The sequence below is a fragment of the Chiloscyllium plagiosum genome, unplaced genomic scaffold, assembly GCF_037043375.1.
Source record: "Chiloscyllium plagiosum isolate Xiang-an unplaced genomic scaffold, Cpla_swu_hap1 HiC_scaffold_44, whole genome shotgun sequence".
Lineage (NCBI taxonomy): Eukaryota > Metazoa > Chordata > Chondrichthyes > Orectolobiformes > Hemiscylliidae > Chiloscyllium > Chiloscyllium plagiosum.
In genome coordinates this window covers 10,344,035-10,364,157 of record NW_028270182.1, presented here as the reverse complement: position 1 = coordinate 10,364,157, position 20,123 = coordinate 10,344,035, and the positions used below count along the sequence as shown (strand labels likewise).

At 44.4% G+C, this 20,123-nt stretch overlaps 1 protein-coding gene across 1 annotated transcript in view; it reads left to right on the top strand.

The window, feature by feature from the left end:
• Window positions 1–220: 220 nt before the first annotated feature.
• Window positions 221–20,123, top strand: part of LOC148136906 (polyunsaturated fatty acid 5-lipoxygenase-like) — a 37,991-nt gene continuing 18,088 nt past the window's right edge. The window contains exons 1-7 of the mRNA XM_087982817.1: window positions 221–457; window positions 3,266–3,461; window positions 4,558–4,636; window positions 10,463–10,585; window positions 14,924–15,027; window positions 16,842–17,011; window positions 18,784–18,927. Coding sequence (XP_087838943.1) covers window positions 308–457; window positions 3,266–3,461; window positions 4,558–4,636; window positions 10,463–10,585; window positions 14,924–15,027; window positions 16,842–17,011; window positions 18,784–18,927 — 966 coding nt within the window. The 5' untranslated portion in view covers window positions 221–307. The remainder of the gene's footprint in view (window positions 458–3,265; window positions 3,462–4,557; window positions 4,637–10,462; window positions 10,586–14,923; window positions 15,028–16,841; window positions 17,012–18,783; window positions 18,928–20,123) is intronic.

The following is a 20,123-nucleotide window of genomic DNA, read 5'->3' as shown; positions in this document are numbered from 1 at the left end:
AGTGATGGTGGGATAGGAGGGCGAGATTCAGAAAGCAAATGTGGAGAAGACAATGATAAAGGAAGGGGCAGGGTCCTACCCACATTTGAGGGGCACTCCAATATCGAACACACAACGTGAACCACCTCTACTCTGTCCCTCCTCCCTGCCTGATGTCGAAACAGTTAGAACAGAATTTCCTGTGAGATGGCATGTCAGCTGTTTCCCCAGAAAAATCCCTGGTTTCCTTTTCTGTTTCATATATAAACACTGCATCTGCTTTCCTTGCCACACCGTCAGAGGTTGGAAGTTCTGCCAGTGCTAGAATATGATCACTTACAAAGTCATGATTGAGACTGGGACAGGCTTGTATGCAGGAACCGAGAGTTATGTCTTCTGCACCCTGATCGGAGAGAGGGAGAAGAGTCACAAGGCTAGTGTGAACAGATGGCTGCACAATGACTTGAAGCAGGAAACTGTGAGTATATATTCCAGCAGAAATCAGCAGCTTGTTGCGATCAATATCATTCGGTGCTTCGATTGGAGAAATAATTTTGAATTGAAAGATTTGCATGTGTGTCACAATAGTCCTTAGATGCAATGAAATTCTAAGGTGAGAGGAGAAAGATTTAAAAGGGACCCGAAGGGCAATTTTTTTCAGAGAGGGTAGTTCCTATGTGGAATGATCTGCCAGGGGAGGTGATAGAGGTGGGTACAATTCCAACATTTAAAAGACATTTGACAGGTACATGAAGAGGGAATGTTTAGAAGGCTATGGATTAAATTCAGGCAAATGGGACTAGTTTAGTTTGGGAAACTAGCATTGACATGGATGTGCTCAACTGACCTACACGAAGAAATATGTTTCCTCATCCACATTAACAAGACCGTTTAGTATCTTATACCCTTCAATCAAGTCAACCCTCACTCTTCTATACTCTCAGCCTGTCCTCATAACATGAGAACAGAGAGGCTTAGGGGTGCAATTACGTCATTCCTCGAAAGTGGTGTCACAGGTTGATAGAGTGGTGAAGAAGGTGTTTGGCACATTTGACTTCATCGTTCAGAGCACCGAGAACAGGGGTTGAGATGTCAGATTACCACTGCACAAGACATTGGTGAGGTTTTTATTTGGAGCACTGCACATAATTCTGGTCACCCCCTACAGGAAGGGTGTTATCAAACTGGAATGACTGCAAAAAAGGTTAACAAGGGTGTGACAGAAACTGGAAGTTTTGAGTTATAAGGAGAGGCTGGATAGGCCAGGACTTTTCTCACTAGAGGTTGGAGGCTGACGAGTGACCACATCCAGGTTTATAAAATCATGAGGGGCATTTTTAAGGTAAATCGCCAAGGTCTTTTTTGAAGGGTAGGGGAGTTCAAAACTAGAGAGCACAGGTTTAATGTGAGAGGTGAAAGATTTAAAAATGCGTGAGGGGCCTAAATGGAACAAGCTTCCAGAGGAAGTGGTAGAGATGAGTACAACTGCTATATTTAAATGACAATTGGACAGGTACATAGATAAGAAGAATTTAGAGGGATATGGGCCAAACTCAGGCAAATGAGACTAGTTTAGTTTAGGAAACCTGGTCAGCATGAATGAGTTGGATGGAACTAATTCATCCCATGTATCAATCGAGTAGATCCCTTCTGAACTGTCTTCAATATATTTACATCCTTCCCTAAATAAGAAGGAACAGTGGTCCGAAAGCTAGTGCTTCCAAATAAACCTGTTGGACTATAACCTAGTGTTGTATGATTTTTAACTTTGTCCACCCCAGTCCAACACCAGCACCTCCACATCATGTAATTTCCTGGTTCATCTTTACTACCTCTCTTAAAAAGTGGAACAACATTAGCTGTTTTCAGTCCTCTGGCACCTTCTTTGCGGCCAGAGAGGAATTAAAAAATTTGTGTCAGAACCCCTCCAATATCCTGCCTCACCTTCCACAGCAGTCTATGAAACAATTCATCCAGGTCAGGAGATTTGCCTGATTTTAAGGCCGACAGTGCCTCCAATACATCTCCATATCCTAAGTTAAACTGTGCATGTTCCTCACAGTTCCTTTTTCTGAATTCCATACCTACGTTCTCCTCTTCTAGAGTGAGGACCAAAGAGAAGTATTCATTCAACCCCCTTCTAATATACAGTGGTTTCACACAGGTTGCCCCCTTGGTCCCTAATGGGTCCTACTCTTTCCTTGGTTAACTTCTTTCCTTTAATGTATTTATAAAACATTTTCTTTTCTCCCTAATCCCGTTAGTAAGTCTTTTATCATGCCCCCTTCTTGCTCTTCTAATTGCTTTCTTAAATTCTCTCCTGCACTTCCTGCATTCCTCTAGGGCCACAGCTGAATTGTTCCCTTTGGACTTGCTACGAGCCCTACTTTTCTTTGTCCAGTCCTGAATTGTCCTAGAACTTACTGCTCATGCATTTCCCTTTAAAGGACCTGTATACACCCCACCTCCTTTTTGAATGCCTCCTCTCCTCCCACCATAGCTCCACTGTAGACTTATCTGCAAGGAGCTGTTCCCAGTCTTCCGTGGTCAGATCCTGCTTTAATTCAATGAAACCTACCCTCCCCCAATCTAAAGCCATCTTTTGCAGACCTCCTTTTTTTCAGAACAAATTTGAACCTTGCCATGTTGTGGTCGCTATCACTTAAATGTTCTCCTGCTGCCACACCAAACATTTTTCTGGCTTCTTTCCCCAGAACCAGATCCAGCACTGCGCTGTCCCTTGTTGGGCCTTCTATGTGTTGATGCAAAAAACTCTCTGGATACATTTCAAGAAATATGCCCCCTCTAAACCCTCTACATTATGACAATCCCAATTTATGTTGGGGAAAGTTGAAATCCCCTTGTATAATTACCTGGTTATTACTCTTAACTAAAGAATCCCCTATCACAATTGCCCTTCCTTTCTCCTTCCTCCCACCCTGTGCAGTCAAGCCGTTTGTGCTCCCAGAAGCTTGGCTCTGACTGCATTACTCTGAGTTACCAGCGCCCTCATCAGCTTCCAAAATGGAATAGTGGTTAGTGTGTGGGACCCCAGGAGACTCCTGCACTACCTACCTGTTCTTTCCGGACTGTCTGCATGAAAGAGGTAAATATCTTTCCAGCACTCCTTGTGAGTGAAGAGAAACAGACAGCTGGTCCCAGCATCCCAATTTCTTCCGTATAATCAGAACCAACCTCACGACGGAATACCAACCCGACAATCAGAATCCAATTTGTGACTGGAGCTTCTTGACATGCTGTTCGCTTCCTCACCCTCACTTTCCAGGTGGATCACTATGAAATTGCAAGTGACTGGGACCTTGGGAGCATTAATTTTGTGGAGCTGCAAGTAACTCCATTCTACTTCCAAGATTACTGGTTCTGCTGCTGTGTGACGGTGGAGACCCCCGAGGGAAACACCTTCCATTTCCCCTGCTACAAGTGGCTGGCCAACTGTACCATAAGCCTCCGGGAAGGAACAGGTAAGTCGGAAAATCCAGGGATTGTTGAGGAGAAGCAAAGCATGGAAGTAACATGCATCCTCATAGAGCCCTTCCCAAAACAATTTACACACAGCATGTTCCTCAGGGAGAGAATGACCAGACAATCATTCTTTTGTTGATTCTGGTGGAATAATAGATATTGACAGGATGCCAAAGAGAACTCCCCTGCTCTTCATAGATGTAGCACCATGGGACCTATCACACCCATGTGACATAACTTTGGTTTAAAGCCTTATCAGAAGGGCAACACCTTTGAAGGCAAATCTTCCATTCCAGGCATGTTACAGGACATTTTCTCTACACCACCTAAAGTAAGCTCCTGGGCCTGAAATTTATTCCAAAGGTGTGCAACTTTATTTGTCACATTTCTCTACAAGTGCAGCTCCCCTGAGTAGTGGCACCGATTTGCCAACACATTCAATTGGTATAATTCCATTGTTTGACTGCCTCACGAAATTGGAGTTTGTATGTAACCCATTCCAAACCCATGATTAGATTCGGTTTGCCACTCTACATTCCCATTGCCGGGGAGGTGGTGCTGTAATGGTCATGTCACTGGCCTAGTAATTCAGAACCTCCACTACCGAAAGGGTCAAATCCCTCAAAGGTGGACGAGGAAATTTAAATTCAATCAAAATCTTAAGCACAAAGCTAGCGTTATGGGGACCACTGTTGTTCCTTAAAAAAAGCATCTGATTCACCAATGCCTTTTAAGGAAGGAAATCTGCTGTCCTTACTTGGTCTGGGCTACATGTGACTCCAGACCCAATGTGCTTAACTCCTAACCGCCCTCTGGGCATTTAGGGATGGTTAATAAATGCTGGCCTATCTGACAATACCCATGAATTTTTAAATAAAGTTTCTGAAATGAACCATTCAGTTGGCTTTAGTCTGTAACTCATTCCCGAGTGTCCATTATTCTGTGTATAAACAGTCTAAACATCTGAATTAGATTTAAAGTCATAACACCTTCCTAAAATCCATGATTCTCTTTGTATAGTAGTTAAACTTCCCAAGTTCTCAGTCTTCCTTGGTTATTGCCTTTTGTAATTAACATATGCATGTTCTGTTTCAGCTAAAAGAATCTATGATGATGGACCCGTGTTCCAGTGTCATCGTAAGAATGAACTACGGGAGAAACAACAGCTCTATCGGTAATAGAACATAGAACATAGAAAAGTACAGCACAGAACAGGCCCTTTGGCCCACGAAGTTGTGCCGAGGGTTAATCCTAATGTAAAATAAAATAACTTAACCGAAGCACCCCTCAACTCACTGCTATCCATGTGCATGTCCAGCAGTCACTTAAATGTCCTTAATGACTCTGCTTCCACCACCACTGGCAACGCATTCCATGCATTCACAACTCTGCATAAAGAACCTTCCTCTGACGTCTCCTCTATACCTTTCTCCTAATATCTTAAAACTATGACCCCTCGTACCAGTCAATCCTGCACTGGGGAAAAGTCTCTGCTATTGACTTTATCCGTTCCTCTCATTATCTTGTATGCCTCGATCAGGTCACCTCTCTTCCTCCTCCTCTCCAGAGAGAAAAGTCTGAGCTTATTCAACCTCTCTTTATAAGGCAAGCCCTCCAGTCCAGGCAGCATCCTGGTAAACCTTCTTTTTACCCTTCGCCAAAGCCTCTGTATCTGTCCTATAGTAGGGCGACCAGAACTGGACACAATATTCCAAGTATGGTCTCGCCAAGGACTTGTAGAGCTGTAGCAAAACCTTGCAGCTCTTAAACTTGATCCCCCTGTTAATGAAAGCCAAAACACCATATGCTTTCTTAACAACCCTATCCACTTGGGTGGCAACTTTGAGGGATCTATGTACTTGCACACCAAGATTCCTCTGTGCCTCCACACTGCCAAGAATCCTGCCTTCAATCCTATATTCAGCATTTGAGTTCGACCTTCAAAAATGCATCACTTCGCATTTATCCAGGTTGAATTCCAGCTGCCATTTCTCAGTCCAGCTCTGCAACCTGTCTGTGTCGCGCTGTAGCCTACAGTAGCCCTCGATACTATCCTGGCACCTCCAACCTTTGCGTCATCTAACTCACCCTTTGACCTCATCATCCAAGTCATTATAAAAACTACAAAGAGCAGAGGCCCAAGAACAGAGCCCTGCAGGACCCCACTCAACACTGACCTCCAGGCAGAATACTTTCCATTTACAACCATTCTCTGCCTTCTGACAGCCAACTAATTCTGAATCCAGATAGCCAAATCTCTCTGTATATCATACTTCCTGACTTTATGAATAAGCCTACCATAGGGAACCTTATCAAGTGCCTTGCTGAAATCCATATACACCACATCCACTGCTCGACCTTCGTCGACCTGTCTTGTCACCTCCTCAAAGAACTAGCCAAATAAAAGCACAACACTGTGAATGCTGAAGATCTGAAATTAAAAGAATTGCAGAAGTGCTAAGGAAACTCAGCAGCCACCAGTGGCTATTCATTCTCCTAGAATTCATCCTTCTGGAACATTGGAGGCTGTGGGGTGACCTTATGGAAGTTTATAAAATCATGAGGGGCACGGATAGGATGAATACTCAAGGTTTTTTTCCCCAGGGTAGGGGAATCCAAAACTAGAGGGCATAGGTTTAAGGTGAGAGGGGAAAGAATTAAAAGGGATCAAAGAGGCAATCTTATCGTACAGAGGGTGGTGTGTGTATGGAATGAGCTAGAATTAGAATTCCTACAGTGTGGAAACAGGTCCTTCGGCCCAACAGGTCCACGCCGACCCTCTGAAGAGTAACCCTCCCAGACCTATTCCCCTATTTGCCCCTGACTAATGCACCTAACCTACACATCCCTATGAGTAACTTAGCATGGCCAATTGACCTAACCTGCATATCTTTGGACTGTGAGAAGAAACCAGAGCACCCGGAGGAAAGCCACGCAGACATGGGGAGAGTGTGCAAACACCACGTAGACAGTCACCCGAGATTGGAATCGAAAGTGGGTCCCTGGCACTGTGAGGCAGCAGTGCTAACCGCTGAGCCACCATGCCACCCCAGAGGGTGGGAGGCTGGTACAATTACAACATTTAAAAGGCGTCTAGAATAGTATATGAATGTGAAGAATTTAGAGGGATAGGGGCTAAATGCTGGGTTTTGGGACTAGTTTAATATATCTGGTCAGCATGGACAAGTTGGACCTAAGCGTCCATTTCCGTGCTGCACATCTCTATGACTCTGTTTTTCTGTCTCATTATGCTCTATCTCCCCCTATAATATACTCTTCCCCCTTCCCAACATCTATCTTCTTCAGAAAAAGCATGCTTTTCTTCGCTACCATCAGCTCTGAAGAAGGGTCACTGGAAGTGAAAAGTTAACTCTGATTTCTCTCCACAAATGCTGCCAGTCCTGCTGCAACTTTCCAGCAACCTCTATTTTTGTTAAAGGACATTGGAACTGTTTGGTCATTTAATAGAATATGGATGATGGATACAACTGAGTTAACATTGTGCATATTGAAGCAATATTCTCATTCTATGATTCAGTTCTATTCAAGTTATCATCAAGGATAAGCACCGATATAAATGAATCTCAATGCAATTAAGAATTCATTAGAAAGCGGTTAAAACAATAAATCTCACAGGAAAGCAATGTAATCAGAGTATAACCAATAATCCCGAGAAACAATTTGAATTTCCGAGCAATGGTGTGGGAACATTGGTTCCTGGTGTTTTTCCTCTACCATTATACACCAATTATACCTAGTCAAAGAAAGAGGAATGGGGGGAGCAAACTGCCCTAACCACAAGGTAGCAGCATTGGCTTTGCAACACATGCAACAGTCTCTAGACAGAATCTTGGAATTATTATACAGTGCAGATGGAGGCCATTTGGCCCCTCCTACCTGTACTGGCTCTATTATCTAGTCTGGCTTGATTACCTTGTGCCAATCCCTTTATTCCTTTTCCCTTTATTCCTGAACATCATTACTATCCAAATAACCATCCAATGCCCCTCATGAATGCCTCAATTGAACTTTCCTCCACCACATTTCCAGGGAGTGCATTCCAGACCCTTACTACTTGTAATGTTACCAAGTCTTTTCTCACATTCCTCTTGCTTTGTTTGCCCATCACTTTAAATCCATGCCCTCTCACTTTTACAAGAGGGAACATTTACTCAGTCTAGCCTGCTCTTGCTTTTGGAGACCGTAATCAGATCTCTCCTCAGCCTTCTACTACTCAGGGAGAAATGTCTGTCTTCTTCAAAACTCCCAACTTCTTCAATCTATCCTCATATCTGAAGTTTCTGTTTCCCGGAGCTCTCTGCACTCTGCACTCTTTCTCCATTGCATTCGCTTCTTTCATATGCCGTAGTACTCACAGCTATACACAATACTCCGACTGAGTTAACTGAATTAGACTTAATCTCACCCTCGGAACGCGCAGCCCTCCACTCCCTCCGTTAACTCCCACACCCCTCCCACCCACTCCAACCTCTCACCCTCGGAACGCGCAGCCCTCCACTCCCTCCGTTCCAACCCCAACCTCACCATCAAACCAGCTGAGAAGGGAGGCGCAGTAGTAGTTTGGCGCACTGACCTTTACACCGCTGAGGCCAAACGCCAGCTCGCAGATACCTCCTCCTACCGTCCCCTTGACCTTGACCCCACCCCCCACCACCAAACCATCATCTCCCAGACCATCCATAACCTCATCACCTCAGGGGACCTCCCATCCACCGCCTCCAACCTCATAGTCCCACAACCCCGCACCGCCCGTTTCTACCTCCTGCCCAAAATCCACAAACCTGACTGCCCCGGACGACCCATCGTCTCAGCCTGCTCCTGCCCAACCGAACTCATCTCGGCATACCTCGACACGGTCCTGTCCCCATTAGTCCAAGAACTCCCCACCTACGTTCGTGACACCACTCACGCCCTCTACCTCCTCCAGGATTTCCGCTTCCCCGGTCCCCAACGCCTCATCTTCACCATGGACATCCAGTCCCTGTACACCTCCATCCCCCATCACGAAGGACTCAAAGCACTCCGCTTCTTCCTTTCCCGCCGTACCACCCAGTACCCTTCCACCGACACCCTCCTTCGACTGACCGAACTGGTCCTCACCCTGAACAACTTTTCTTTCCAATCCTCCCACTTTCTCCAAACAAAAGGAGTAGCCATGGGCACCCGCATGGGCCCCAGCTATGCCTGCCTCTTCGTAGGGTATGTGGAACAATCCACATACCCTACTGGCCCCACCCCCCATCTTTTCCTTCGCTACATTGATGACTGTATCGGCGCTACCTCGTGCTCCCACGAGGAGGTTGAACAGTTCATCCACTACACTAACACCTTCCACCCCGACCTCAAATTCACCTGGACAGTCTCGGACTCCTCCCTCCCCTTCCTAGACCTTTCTGTTTCTATCTCAGGCGACCGAATCAACACGGACATTTACTACAAACCAACCGACTCCCACAGCTACCTGGACTACACCTCCTCCCATCCTGCCCCCTGTAAAAACGCCATCCCATTCTCCCAATTCCTTCGTCTCCGCCGCATCTGCTCCCAGGAGGACCAGTTCAAAATACGTACAACACAGATGGCCTCCTTCTTCAAGGACCGCAATTTCCCCCCCGACGTGGTCGACGGTGCCCTCCACCGCATCTCCTCCACTTCCCGCTCCTCCGCCCTTGAGCCCCGCCCCTCCATCCGCCACCAGGACAGAACCCCACTGGTCCTCACCTACCACCCCACCAATCTCCATGTACAGCGCATCATCCGCCGTCACTTCCGCCACCTCCAAACAGACCCCAGCACCAAGGATATATTTCCCTCCCCTCCCCTATCAGCTTTCCGTAGAGACCACTCCCTCCGCGACTCCCTTGTCAGATCCACACCCCCCACCGACCCAACCTCCACTCCCGGCACCTTCCCTTGCAACCGCAGGAGGTGCAACACTTGCGCCCACACCTCCCCCCTCACTTCTCTCCAAGGCCCCAAAGGAAACTTCCATATCCGCCACAGATTCACCTGCACCTCCACCCACATCATCTACTGCATCCGCTGCAGCCGGTGTGGCCTCCTCTATATTGGGGAGACAGGCCGCCTACTTGCGGAGCGATTCAGAGAGCACCTCTGGGCCACCCGGACGAACCAACCCAACCACCCTGTAGCACAGCATTTCAACTCCCCCTCCCACTCCACCGAGGATATGCAGGTCATTGGACTCATCCACCGCCAAACCACAACAACGCGACGGTCGGAGGAGGAGCGTCTTATCTTCCGACTGGGAACCCTCCAACCACAGGGGATGAACTTGGACTTCACCAGTTTCTTCATCCCCCCTCCCCCCACCTTGTCTCAGCCGAATCCCTCCAGCCCGGCACCGCCTTCCTGACCTGCAGTCTTCTTCTTGACCTCTCCGCCTCCATCCTACTCCGACCTATCACCCTCACCTTGACCTCTTTCCACCTATCACATTTCCAACGCCCCTCCTCCAAGTCCCTCCTCCCTACCTTTTATCTTCTCCTGCTGAACACTCTCTGCTCATTCCTGAAGAAGGGCCTGTGCCCGAAATGTCGAGTCTCCTGTTCCCTGGATGCTGCCTGACCTGCTGTGCTGTTCCAGCAATAAAGTTTCAACTTAGACTTAATCAAGCCAAGTGATTGAACCAAATAATTGGGCTCAGAGTGTTGTAGTCTCGTTGTAAGAAAAGTTTAAGAAAGAATGTGAAAGTGAATGGACAGGTGAACTTTTTAATAGATAACATGATTAAATAGGATGAAAAACTTAACTTTATATAGAAGTAATAATGTCTGTTATAATTTAAAATGTGTTCATTGGCTTCAGTTCCCTGGGACTTGCTATTGCCAGAAAGTGTTTTCCATTTAATTTTAAACCTTTATTAACGCTACCGAATCCTGGTCTAATTCGATAATTTGATATTTATACAAACATGTCTCCGCCTCATGATTGAATGGTTCCTCCCTTTGTGTTCTAGGTGGAGGGAATTACCCTCGATATTGCCAAAGTGTATTGATGCTCGATCAGTGGATGATCTCCATATGGATTTGAGGTTCAGTTGTGTGAAAGAACTCGGTTTTGAATTCTCCGCGATAGAGAGGTAAGTATCACAGTCTGGATGAAAGGCAGCATAGAATCCTTACAGTTTGAAAGCAGGCCATTCAGCCCATTGAGTCCACACTGACCCTCCAAAGAGGATCCCACCCACCTACACTATCATCGTAAACCTGCATTTCCCATGGCTAATCCACCTAGCCTGCACATCCCTGGACACTGCGGGGCAATTATAGCAAGACCAATCCACTTAACCTGCACATTTTTGGACTGCAGGAGGAAACTGGAGCACCCGGAGGAAACACAAACACAGGTAGGATGTGGCTCGAATCAAGCCCTGGCGCTGTGAGGCAGCACTGCTAGCCACTGAGCCACCGTGCCAAGCCACCATGGAAAGCACTTTATGTTAGGGGGGGTGGAGAACAAGATCAAAGAGATTACATTGAGCTTGTTTAAGACACTAATTCAGCCTCAACTGAAATATTATGTCCAGTATTGGCCACTGGAGAAGGTCCAGTAAGATTCGCAAGAATGATTCCAGGGACAATTAACTTCAATGATGTGGATAGATTAGATTACTTACAGTGTGGAAACAGGCCCTTCAGCCCAACAAGTCCACACCAACCCTCCTTTCCCCTAAATTTACCCCTTCACCTAACACTACGGGCAATTTAGCATGGCCAATTCACCTAACCTGAACATTTTTGGACTGTTGGAGGAAATCCACACAGACACGGAGAGAATGTGCAAACTCCACACAGACAGTTTCCCGAGGTGGGAATTGAACCCAGGTCTCTGGCGCTGTAAGGCAGCAATGCTAACCATTGTGCCACCATGCCACCCCCTAGTTTGGAGAAGTTGGGACTGTTTTCCTTAGAGAAGGTTGAGAAGAGATTTGATAGAGACGTTCAACATCAGGAGAGGTATTGAATAGGGTGGATAAGGAAACACTCCATGAAAGGAGCAGGAATCAGAGGGCATGGAATTAATGTATTGGCAAAATAAGCAAAACACGCAGCGAGTGGTTAGGATCTGGAATGTGCTGCCTGAGAGTGTGGTGCAAGCAGTTTCAACTGGGGATTTCAAAAAGGAGTTAGACAGTTAACATGAGAAAGAGGAATGTGCAGGATTACAGGGAGAAGGCAGGGGAATGTCACCTCCTTCTGCGCTGTAACGATTCTGCGATTCTGTGATGACAGGTTTACTGCTGCAAATTTAGCACCGAAACCAATGGTCAGTAAAATGTGACCTGGTACTGACTGATGTGCCCTATAATCGCTGGAAATGGACTTGGTACTGGGCCCAGTATTCAATAGACAATAGACAATAGACAATAGGTGCAGGAGGAGGCAATTCTGCCCTTCGAGTCTGCACCACCATTCAATATGATCATGGTTGATCATTCTTAATCAGTATCCTGTTCCTGCCTTATCTCCATAACCCTTGATTCCACTATCCTTGAGAGCTCTAGCCAACTCTTTCTTAAATGAATCCAGACACTGGGCCTCCACTGCCCTCTGGGGCAGAGCATTCCACACAGCCACCACTCTCTGGGTGAAGAAGTTTCTCCTCATCTCTGTCCTAAATGGTCCACCCCGTATCTTTAAGCTGTGTCCTCTGGTTCGGCACTCACCCATCAGCGGAAACATGATTGCTGCCTCCAGAGTGTCCAATCCTTTAATAATCTTATATGTCTCAATCAGATCCCCTCTCAGTCTTCTAAACTCAAGGGTATACAAGCCCAGTCGCTCCAGTCTTTCAGCGTAAGGTAGTCCTGCCATTCCAGGAATTGATCCCGTGAACCTACGCTGCACTCCCTCAATAGCCATAATGCCTTACCTCAAATTTGGAGACCAGAACGGTACACAATACTCCAGGTGTGGTCTCACCAGGGCCCTGTACAGCTGCAGAAGAACCTCTTTGCTTCTATACTCAATCCCTCTAGTTATGAAGGCCAGCATGCTATTAGCCTTCTTCACTACCTGCTGTACCTGCATGCTTACCTTCATTGACTGGTATACAAGAACACCTAGATCTCTTTGTACTGCCCCTTTACCTAAATTGATTCCATTTAGGTAGTAATCTGCCTTCCTGTTCTTGCCACCAAAGTGGATAACCATACATTTATCCATATTAAACTGCATCTGCCATGCATCTGATCACTCACCTAACCTGTCTAGGTCACCCTGTAATCTCCTAACATCCTCCTCACATTTCACCCTGCCACCCAGCTTAGTATCATCAGCAAATTTATGTTACTACTGTTACTACTGCCACCAAATCCTGTTACTACTATTCCTGAGTTCTCAGTCAGTCAGGGTCTGATACTGGATACCTTTGTACACCCGCATTCACTTTATACAGCATTCCCAGATCAAATCCCAAGGAAGATACCCAATAAAGATAGATCAATAATCAGAGTAATATCGAAACTTAAGTAGTTATTCAGCCTGTTGTGTCTGTGCTAGCCCTTTGAAGGAACAGTCATTCTCAGTCTCACACACTCAGATTGTGTCCAAATCAGTTTTAAAGTCATTTATGTAATCTGCTTTTGCTACATTTGTACATTCTAGAATGCAACAACTCCCTGAGTAAAATCAATTTTCCTCATCCCCTTTGCAAATCAATTTAAATCTGTTAAATGCCCCGGTTCTTAGCTCAGTCACCAATGAATCATTTTCCTGTCCACATGCCATCAAAAACCTCCACCATCTTGAAATCCTCTATTTTGTCAATGTTTAAACTTTGTCTGTTGTGTTTGTTTTAATATAATCCCAGCAGCTGGTAACAATACACAAGTCAGATTTGTTTTGCAATTTGTTTACAGTGTTGGTCAGTCATTGAGAATATTCGCATGAGGCTGCCAGTGTACTTTTAACAAAAGCACATCAAAGTTTATTACACAAAAATAAATGCTCGTGAATTACCAAAGGTAGGCATTTTCAGACTGAGATGAGAAGAAAGTTGGCGGCACAGTGGCTAGAGCTGCTGCCTTACAGCACCAGGGACCCGGGTTCAATTCTCAACCTCGGGCGACTGTGTTTGTGCAATCTCCCTGTGTGTGTGTGGGTTTCCTCTGGGTGCTCTGGTTTCCACCCACAATCCAAAGATGTGCAGTTTATGTTGGATTGGCCATGCTAAATTGCCCATAATGTTCAGAGATGTATCGGTTAGACGCATTAGTCAGGGGTAAATGTAGAGTAATAGGGGAATTGTTCTGGGTAGGATATTCTTTGGTGGATTTGTTGGGCTGAAAGGCCTGTTTCCACACTGTAGGGATTTTGAAAAAAAAAGGTTTTTACTCAGAGAGTGGTGAGCCTATGGAATTCTCTGCCACAGAATGTGGTTGAAACCAAAACATTGCATATTTTCAAGGAGTTAGATATAACTGTTAGGGATAACGGGATCAAAGGGATGGGGGAGAAAGCATGAACAGGATACTGAGTTAGATGACCACTATGATCATATTGAGTAGTGAAATAGGCTAGAAGGGCCAATATGGCCTCCTTCTCCTCCTATGTTCTAATTTTCCATGTTTCTTTAAGAAAAAAAAACAGTTATATATCTATAAGACTCTTTGGAAAGATCTTTTCATGAACAGCAACAATAAAGGTTTAACTCTTTTCCCGGAAATGTTCTTAACAGATACTCAACCCCCATAAATTATTACTCTTATGTTAACTCTTCAAACTTACTTCCTCACATATTACTGAAAGAAAAACACATCTTGTCAAAGCTTTTTGACTTGCATTCATTATGTCAATGACCAAGGAGCCAATTTATGTGGAAAATTAATACTAATACCTATACTGAATGAGAAGAGAGTTCTGATTGGTTGGCAAGTGCATTTTGATGCCATGGACAATAGACCTTTTTATTCTTACTTAACCTACTTCCTGCACATTCACCAAATGTGATTTTTTCTTTCTCTCCCAGAGATACATAAATATAGATGAACTCACAAGAAACAGCTTAAGATTTATTTCCAGCACTGATAGACTGGAGATTTCTATCCAATTCCGACAACTTGGAGATTCTTAGAGCCTGGAGACATCTAGAAATTAAAACCGACCTTCTGATTGTATGACATCTGAATTCAACTTACTGGTAGCACTGACTGTTCATTTCGCTAGATGATAAAACTCAACAAATGATCTGCAATTAACTCCCCAATATAGCAGATTGAGTCATTTAGCTTAAGTCTCTTTCTTGGAAAGATTGCCTTTATTTCACAGTTTAAGGCGACTTTCTGACCCTTTCTTGAAAGTTACAAGTCACCTTCACGGAGCGAAAAACTCAGATTCATTTTTCTCCACTTTTGAATTCAAATTGCAAAGTAATGATAATAATATACTACAAATAGCTCTTATCACAATTTCTTTAGCCTTTCAGAACTCTGGCTGAAGGAGAAAGTGAACAAGTTGGAATGCTCTTGGACCACCGTTGAGGACTTTAATCACATTTTTTGTGTCAACCATTCTCATGCAGGTAATGGAAATTTGGCAATATTTAGGAGAGGGGAGGTTGAGCTTGTCATTGCAGGTAGTACCACTAAAGTATCAACAGTACACTTATGATGAGCAAGTGACCAAATAGAAAGAAAGAACCTACATTGCTGTGGAACCTTTAATTACCTCCTGATTTTATTGCCAATTAAATATTCTTTAGAGTAGCCATTGTTGGAAAAGAGGTACTGGGCAGGTTTACACGCACTGATGACCATATCTTTCTGGCTTTGTACCATGTATTGTTTCCCCTCCAAAACATACCTCATTCATAAAATTCATAAAAATACATTATAAAACATTTTGAATAGAAAATTATGGAATGCAGTCAAATTCAACTTGTCTCCATTCAGCTTTGCCAGTCTCAGGTGCCTCCATACAATTGAAATACTCTTGACATTTACATTGTACACTTACTGTACTGTAGCTTCGTAGTTGGCACTGCTGCCTCACAGCACCATGGATCCAGATTTGATTCTACCCTCAGACTACTGCCTGGGTGGAGTTTGCATGTTCTGCCCATGCCTGTGTGGGTACTCTGGTTTCCTCCCACAGTCAAAAAGATGTGTGGGTTAGGTGGGTTAACGATAGGAAATGTAGGGTTACAGGGAAGGGGGTAGACTGGGTAGGATGTTCTCCAGAGGTCAGTATGGACTCGGTGGGCCAAATGGCCTGCTTCCACGCTGTGGAATTCAATGATTCTATGTCAAAAATACAGACAGACTGAGGGCAAAACATTTCAAACACAAAACTAAGACCCAATTTGCCCTCTCAGTTGGATACATAAGATCCCATTGAACTGATTCAAAGGATATTTAAAAGTCATTTGGGTAAGTTCATGCATAGGAAATGTTCGGAGGGATATGAAGCAGAAGCAGACAGTTTGGGATTATGTTTGGAATGGACTTGTTGGACCGAAGGGTCTATTTCCATGCTGTATGACTCTGCGATGCTGAAGGTGACGACGAGAGCAAGGGAGTTGTTCAGAAGGTCACAAGATCATAAGAAATAGGAGCAGGGAAAGTCCATTTAGCCTATCAAGCATGCTGCATAAGATCATCGCTGATCTTTGGTCTCAACCCCAGATTCCTGCATGCCTAACTCCTCCAGAACTGTAGACTCCCTTGTTGACTCTATAATTCAGCCTTGAATATGCTGAACTATTTATCTTCCACTGCTCACGAGGTAGGGAATGGGGGGAGGGGGGGGTGTGGGCGTCAGCTTCAAAGGGCTCAATAGCCTTCTCCTGTCCCAACTTTCTCTGCTTTTATGAGTGCAAGACCAAACAGTTTGACACGTTGTGTCTTTTTTTACAGATACTCAAGTTCTGTATTACGAAACAACTAGATTAAAAACAGTTGAGTTCCCAATACTGATTCCCATGGGATTCCACTTGTTGACCTAGATTCTAGCATTTCCCAATGGCGAATGTCTGTGTGGAGTTTGCACATTCTCCCTGTCTCAGTGTAGGTTTCCTCTGGGTCCTCCAGTTTCCTTCCACAGTCTAAAGATGTGCAGATGAAGTGGAATAGCCATGGGAAATGTAGGCTTCCAGGGATAGGGTAAGGGTTGGGTTGGGATGCTCTTCAGGGGGTTGGTAAGGACTTGTTGGGCTGAATACATTGTAGGGATTCTATGATTAATATTGACTTGTAGGGCTGGTTGTTGAGGAGAGAATGACTATGTTCACTTGGACTTCTACGGGGTTGGCTTTAAGTTGTTGTTAACGGCATCTTGCTATTTCTGCACTACCAGCTCTTTATGTTCTACCCCCACCCCCTGTTCCTTCATTTGCAGTGTTTGCCAAGCATCATTGGAAGGAGGATTGGTTCTTCGGTAACCAGTTTTTGAATGGCTTCAACCCAGTCCTGATAGAGAAATGCGACAAAATCCCACCAAACTTCCCTGTGACAGATGACATGGTCAGGACATCTCTCAGGAACTCCACACTGAAGCAAGAGATAGAGGTACATTGGTGTTTTACTCCTTCACATTGAGGACTAGAGATTGAACCAGGAGATGTAAAATTCTTGCTGAGCACAGCATAGAAATTTGACTCTTTCCCTACAGCTTCTGAGAAATTTGATATCCAAAGAGGAACGTAAGTTTCGGAATACCTTATTTGAGTGCCATGTTAGCTCATGACAAATTGGAAGGAGGTAGTATTATGCTGATGTCACTCAGCTAGCAATCCAGAATCTCAGGCTAATGTACTGGGGGCAGGGGTTTGAATCTCACCAGGACACAGGGTGAAATTTGAATCCAATAAAATGTGATCTTAGAAAGCTCACTCACATGGTGATCACTGTTGATTGACATTAAGGTCGATCTGGGTCACTAATTCCTTTCAGGAAAGGATATCGACTGTCCTATACAAGGTGACTCTATGATCAAAGGATTAGGTAGGATGGACAGTGAGAGCCTTTTTCCTTGGATGGTGATGGCTAGCATGTGGTGAAATAGCTTTGAATTGAAGGGTGATAGATCTAGAACAAATGTCAGAGGGGAGGGTCTTCACTCAGAGAGTAGTAGGGGTGTGGAATGCCCTGCCTGCAACAGTATTAGACTCACCAACTTTAAGGGCATTTAAATGGTCATTGGATAAACATATTGTTGGAGAAATTAGCCCAATAAAACAGAGATCACAAAACACAGATCGAAGTGAAATTGACTGTTTATTAACACAGCGATATTGCGGAAGAGAAATTGGCTAAGCTAAAACAGCACAGACAGTCTGTCTGGGTAGCCGGAATTCTCTTCCTCGAGCTGAAAATCAAGCCAGGTTTTATAGGAATCTTGTCCAATGATGTTAATTAAAAATAGGGAAAATGCAATGTATTTGATAATTAAATAATCCAGTTATAATGGTGATCACTGCAAAGCAGTTATCAGAAGAATGTCCTGATTATAGATACAATGAAGCATCCTGGCAGCATCACACAGTTTTTAATGGGATCAGGAGATTCCAGCTCTCTTTGAGGGTAGGTGAGAATGTTCCTTTTAAAGCAGCAAGTTGTTTCCATTGTTTCCCTCCTGTGAGCAAGGTATTCTGATGCCTCTCTGTCTGACCTGTCCTTTGTGTGATTTTGGTATCACTGGGGTATGAGATTGCCCTTAGGGCTTTGGGACAGCTGTGTTGATTGGGTCCAAGAAGCTTATTGTTAGTTTGTCTTGGGAAGGGTATTCCCTGGTCTGTGAGTGACTATGGTCATGTCTGGTTTCCCTTGTCAGCTTGTTTGGTCAAGGCTGAGGTATTCTGGATGTTACTTGTATGGTTTAGACAGGCTTGATTTCCTATGTTCCCTGTGGCCATGCTGTGGGTAGGCAGGGTGGCAGATCTTTTCCCACACATATGGATGATAATTGAATAGTATAGGTTAGATGGGCTTCAGATTGGTTTCACAGGTCGGCACAACATAGAGGGCCTAAGGGCCTGTGTTGTGCTGTAATGTTCTATGTCCTTACCTGGTCTGGCCTACACTTGACTGCAGACCCACAGCTATGTGATTGAATTTTAATTTCAGAGGACATGGCTGGAGGCCAAACAGAACTCAAGAGATGGTGGTGAGTGACTTGGTGTAAGTGTAAATAAAGCAAGGCTTTGGGTTGAATTTTTGTTGATGGAACTTGAGGCCAGCCAGAACAGCATTGGGATTCAGCAATTATAAGATGATCCACATTGATATTGTATTCAGACAGTGCCTGATTGTATAACCATTCCTGTTTGTGCTTGTTTCAGAATGAAAATATCTATATTGTCAATTATGAGATCTTGGATGGAATTCCTGCCAATGTAATTGAAGGTGTGCAGCAGTACACTGCAGTACCTATTTGCCTGCTTTACCGTAATGAACAGAACTACATGATACCCATTGCTATCCAGGTAGGATCTGTAGACTCACATTACTTCTTATTTTATGAGCAATTACCACTGTAGACCACCATATTGTGTGAGAAATCCTAACCGCTATCACTATGTTGTATGAGGCTGACTTCCCATTTTTGTTGACCTTGGTCTGAGTATGCTGGTATTCATCAAAGATCTTCACCTTCCAAATCCATGACCACTACCACCTAGAAGGACAAGGGCAGGAGATTCATGGGAACTCCACCACCAACTTCAAGTTCCCCTCCAAGCTACCCACCATCCTGACTTGGAAGTATATTGCCATTCCTTCATTGTCACTGGATCAAAATCCTGGAATTCCCTCCCTAATGGCATTGTGGGGTAACCCAAAGCAGGTGGACTATACCTGTTCAAGAAGGTAGCTTACCACCATCTTCTCAAAAGCAACTAGGAATGGGCAATAAATGTTGGCCAGCCAGTGACACCCATATTCCACAAAATCAATAATTAAAAAATAATCGACAGTGTCCACTTGGTCTTGTGTGGCAGAAGAAAACTATTTTGTTGTCTAACCAAGAGAGATTCTTGGCTTTACAAGATGAAATTTATTCCATGTTAGCAAATAAGTATGAAAAGTACAATAGACATTTAAAAGGCATCTGGATGGATACATGATAAGGGTTTAAAAGCATAAATTGCTGGGAAAGCTCAGCAGGTCTCGCAGCATTGTGGAGAGAAATCAGAGTCAACATTTCGGGTCAAGTGACCCTTCTGAGGATCTGTTTCTGTTTTGGATTTTGTTTCTGATTTATAGCATCCATAGTTCTTTTGGATTTTATTGAGAATTTAGAGGGATATGGGCCAAATGATGGCAAATGGGACTAGATTGGTTTGGGATATCCGTTCAGCGTGTACCAAAGACCAACTCTATGGCTCTATGGTTTCAACCAATAGTGATCTGCCTCTGGATGTTTCCAGGATTCAGTCCTTCTGCAGTGTTGTTCTTTGAAATTCTGCTGTTGAGTTGTTCTGGTGTTGGATTCTTGCACAGTTTTCTCCCTTTTAAGTTTGCAGTGTAACATTATTGATACCCTTTAGATTCTTTCACCCCCAACATTGATTACACCTTCAGAGACTTGAAATCTGCAGCTTGCCTTCTTATTAAAAATAGCTCCTTTATTCCTTGTTATAAAGCTCTCTGTTTAAAACACAGCTTTTCTTTCTGCAATTAA